The following is a 4,660-nucleotide window of genomic DNA, read 5'->3' on the forward strand; positions in this document are numbered from 1 at the left end:
TAGTTAAAAAATATTGTATTGAGTTATATTTATAAACTTTTTAACATCAAAATTCATAAATTTAAATCACGCTACAAATTAACTTATTGTTGATTTAGGTGATACATTGTTTGATTCATTTAAATAAAGTCGAAATGTTGTGAAAACAAAATCTCACTGAAGTTTTGTTTGATAAACTAAAATTGATGAAAAAACAGAAAAAAAAAGTGAACATGTGACTGTTTGGTTGAATAAAAATAAGTTGAAGGAGAGAAAATAAATAGGTGTAAAAGTCATTTTTTTTATTTATTTACTTGTTAAACTTGAACATGGTAGACGCATGCCATAACTGTTGTGACAATCTTGGTTCCGGTGGTTCAAAATAAAAGGAAGAAGGAGAAGCATTTATCAGTGTTTTCTGTGTGCGACAGATCAAAAACCACCGCAAATTAATTTTAGTGTTAGTATCATTTTAAAAATGCTAAAAATGTAAAAGAATAATTAAAAACCATAATCCAATTGTTCTCGAGACTGATTACGAGCATATAAGATAATTAACAAATGTTTCTTTTTCCATTTCTGTGAAATCAAATAGCTTTAAATTGGTTCTAATTTCACAGAAGCAGACTTAAAATATAGTACTAAAAAGGATTGATAATTAGAAGAAATAGATGGGTAAATAAAAAAAGAGTTCATCATTTGTTACATCATCATGATTATCTTCGAAAAAAACTCTGTTGTAATTTATTGAAGCAACACACAATGAATCAACACAAATAAAAAAAAAATATATATTACGAATCAACTCAACATGATTTGTTCGTAAAACTGTACTTCCATATAAACAACTATTACGTTTTTTTTTACAGTGAGTAATGTATGATTATTTGTTTTGATTTCATGTAATTTGATTTATCTGGATAGCTAAGTTAGCTAGCTAAATCTCAGTGATGTCCGAAGTGATTCTTAGTAACTGCTAATCACTGACACGGTCAGCTACCCTTTTCTCTCTCTATCTATCTCCAAACCTTTGCCACTGTCTCCTCCCATAACACAACACGGTTACTTACACCATACACCTTCAATGTCGAACAACCTCCTTCATTTATTTATAACACCTTAAGCCACCACAACGGGTGGCGCACCCAAACCCACAAGAGGTGAAGTGAACCATTCTTCACCTCTCTCTCTCTCATGGGTCAGACCCTTAGTTGCACGCCCAACCATGACCACGGCCTCTTCACCGCCGTGCAACAGGGTGACCTCCAAATTGTCACCACTCTCTTAGAGGCCGACCCCTCTCTCTTCCACCAAACCACTCTCTACGATCGCCACTCTCCGCTTCATATTGCCGCAGCCAATGCCCAGATCGAGGTTCCTTCCCTTTTCCTCTCTCACTCTCTCCCGCGTTCTCTTCACGCAACTTCTCTTCTTTACGTTTCTCTTCTCTTCCTTCCAGATTCTGTCTAGGCTTTTGGATGGATCTCTTAACCCAGATGTTTTGAATCGCCACAAACAGGTACTCACTTCTGCTCTGTATATCCATGGTTTCCCCATTTAGAAAAATGCTATCTTTGCTTACCCTTCATTGGGTGTCGTGAGTGCTTCAGACTCCGCTTATGTTGGCAGCAATGCACGGGAACATCGCGTGTGTCGAGAAGCTTCTTCAAGCCGGAGCTAATGTAATCTTTCAATTTCATTAATCTTATCCTACGACGGCGTGAATGAATTTCGAAACTGAATCGTGCGGTTTTCAGGTGTTAATGTTTGATACCATTTCCGGGAGAACCTGCTTACACTATGCCGCTTACTACGGCCATTCTTCTTGCCTTAAAGCTATTCTTTCTGCTGCTCAATCTAGTCCGGTGGCTGCTTCTTGGTTTGCCCTTTTCTGTTTTAACTATTGATTTCGATGTTATTGTCTCTTTCTTTTATGTTGTTTTTGGTATTTAGTGATTTTAAATTCGTTCCAGGGGGTTTGCACGGTTTGTGAATATTAGAGATGGAAAGGGTGCAACGCCATTGCACTTGGCGGCTCGTCAGAGACGGTCTGAATGTGTACATATTCTGTTGGACAGTGGAGCCCTTGTTTGTGCTTCAACCGGTGGATATGGGTAATGATCTATCAAAGAGTGGTTTGAATGATTGAATTTGATGTGTTTTTCTTTTCTGTTTCGCGGAGTAAGTAATCAATTGCTATTTTCAGCTGTCCTGGGAGTACTCCGCTTCATCTAGCAGCTAGAGGGGGATCTCTGGATTGCATTCGTGAATTGTTGGCATGGGGTGCGGATCGTCTTCATCGCGATGCATCTGGGTATATTGCAGTTTCTCAGCTCAAATTCTTACCATTAAGTGAAAGGGGTTACAGGGTTTGAGACCTGTTTAATTTTAATGTTTGTGGTTTGTTGGGTTATGGATTGTTTATCTTCGTAGTGTCAATTTTTATGTTTTTTAGGAAAATCGTTGATTTGCTTTGATGGGCCCTTTAGTGTACTCATCCGGCATTTTCCTATCGCAACTTTCTTAACTTTATGAGCAACCTACCTCATTTAACGATTAGGTCGTTTACACGTAGATTGGATCCATGGCATATAAGTTTTACCCTGCAGCTTTTCCTCAGTATATACTCTCAGAATGTCTGGTTTGCGTGTGTATGCAGGCGGATACCATATATGGTTGCTCTGAAACACAAACATGGAGCCTGTGCATCATTGCTGAATCCTACATCTGCAGAACCTCTTGTCTGGCCGTCTCCCTTGAAGTTCATCAGTGAGCTTAATCCTGAAGCTAAAGCTTTATTGGAACAGGCGTTGATGGATGCAAACAGAGAAAGGGAGAAAAACATATTGAAAGGGAGCGCTTACTCTCTTCCATCCCCATCACATTCTGATGGGGCAACTGATGATGTGTCTGAGGTAATTTCTCACCCTCTGCATATCCATACCAACTTTGTTTCGTAATTCAATTCAATCAAGACTTCAGTAGATTAAACGCGAGACCTCAATGCATAATTTTAAAATGATGCAACCATTATTCAAACATCTCTGGTGTGCTTTAAAAAAAAATCACATTTTAATAATTTTTTAAGATGTGTTCTATACTGCATAAACTCCTTGATTCTGCCCTGCCCCTTTTAATTTTTTTCAACTGTGGATTTATTGGTACTTGGACAGATGAAGCAATTCTAGCAGAACTTACTGATAACCAAATATTGGATTTTGAATTGAGTTATTGAGATGTAAGCAAAATATATTATATTTTTTTATAAGGGGGTCATTATATTGTCTAGTGAAGGACTTCTTTCCATGGTGTGTAATATATATATATATATATATATTTTTCCCCTAGCATCCTCTTTTGTCATTATTACCTTGGACCATTATATTCATGTTCTTTCTAATTATAGGGTAGGCGCTGATTATGGGATATTTTGCAGGTTAGTGAGTCGGAGTTATGTTGCATCTGCTTTGAGCAGGCATGCACAATCGAAGTTCAGAGCTGTGGGCACCAGATGTGTGCACAATGCACACTAGCCCTGTGTTGCCACAACAAGCCCAACCCTGCCACAGCCTGTCTCACTCCACCAGTTTGTCCATTCTGTCGAAGCACCATTGCAAGACTGGTGGTTGTGAAGACAGAATGCCATGATGAAACTGATCTAGACAGTGTTGACATCAACTGTTCCAAGCTGAGCAAGGCATCAAAGAGATTCAGAAACTTGAATGACAGTGGTAGCAGCAGCTTCAAGGGTCTATCCAGTGTTAGTTCATTCGGGAAGTTGGGTGGCCGCAGCTCTGGAAGGATTGCTGCTGAGTGGGTCGATAAACAGTGAAAAGGCAATTGCTTGTGGTAACAAATGAATCTCTCATTGGCAAGATACCGTAACTACATAGGTGCTTAACCGGCAAGGCAAAAATCAAAGTTAAAAAGTAAAGGAATATTATGTAATTTTGGGAAATAAGCAAAGTGAGTTGAAATGAAGTGAAGTTGGTGGTAGGTACCAAGTCTTGTTGGGAACAGGAGAAGGGTATGTCTTGTTGTAGTATTATTATTATGATTACTTGAGAATGAAGAAGCATCACCTGCATCGATGATTTTGGGCATCTTCAATAATGTTATTTTATTTTATTATACGCATCCCCATTAAAGTCAATAATTTGATGGGAAAATGTATTGCTTATTTGCATCTGGTTTATTTCTTTGTAGCGATATGATATAAGCAATAAGATACAAAAGAGAAAGACAAAAGTCTTAAGTTGCTTGTCATGTGATCATGTCTCCTTGGTGAATAGGCTAGTTTATGGTTTTGGTATTCCTTCTATTGCATCAATCATCCGTGTAAAAATACAAGTGTTGCATTTTGGTTGGGATCCTGGAGAAGTCACATGATGACACATAAAATTGGTGTCTTGATGTGCGATTCATCCAATTTATGAGTCCGAATAGGGTTAGTAACGAAGGGTTGTGCTTGCTCCAATAATTTGGGGTGGCCACCACGTACACCATCGGGTTTGTTGGGACTTTTCACACCAAAAACTGAAAACAGAAAGAGACAGCCAAAAAACAAACAAGGAAAGTTGAGTAGATGCATGGGCATGTGTCATTTCTTTATATGCTGCGTTGCAGAAACCAACGTGTTTGACCTGTCCTTCCAAAGCCAAGAGTCCCACCACACTCTAAA

General features: G+C 38.5%; 1 protein-coding gene across 1 annotated transcript; it reads left to right on the forward strand.

Annotated features, from left to right (window-relative positions):
• Positions 1-751: 751 nt before the first annotated feature.
• On the forward strand, positions 752-4,245 carry LOC137816996 (putative E3 ubiquitin-protein ligase XBAT31). Its single transcript, XM_068620188.2, has 8 exons — positions 752-1,353; positions 1,439-1,498; positions 1,590-1,661; positions 1,737-1,858; positions 1,953-2,093; positions 2,186-2,293; positions 2,639-2,894; positions 3,416-4,245. Exons 1-8 carry the CDS (start codon positions 1,174-1,176, stop codon positions 3,809-3,811), a joined length of 1,335 nt encoding a protein of 444 aa, XP_068476289.1. The 5' UTR covers positions 752-1,173; the 3' UTR covers positions 3,812-4,245.
• The last annotated feature ends 415 nt before the right edge of the window (positions 4,246-4,660 follow it).

The sequence above is a fragment of the Phaseolus vulgaris genome, chromosome 5, assembly GCF_051622355.1.
Source record: "Phaseolus vulgaris cultivar YP4 chromosome 5, ASM5162235v1, whole genome shotgun sequence".
In the NCBI taxonomy this organism is placed as follows: Eukaryota; Viridiplantae; Streptophyta; class Magnoliopsida; order Fabales; family Fabaceae; genus Phaseolus; species Phaseolus vulgaris.

Excerpts from the sequence above, each read along its gene's own strand:
- LOC137816996 (XM_068620188.2), top strand. The coding sequence starts at position 1,174 with ATGGGTCAGACCCTTAGTTGCACGCCCAACCATGACCACGGCCTCTTC. Across the intron at positions 1,662-1,736 it reads TTCTTCAAGCCGGAGCTAAT|GTGTTAATGTTTGATACCAT; the intron begins GTAATCTTTCAA and ends TGCGGTTTTCAG. Across the intron at positions 1,859-1,952 it reads AGTCCGGTGGCTGCTTCTTG|GGGGTTTGCACGGTTTGTGA; the intron begins GTTTGCCCTTTT and ends AATTCGTTCCAG.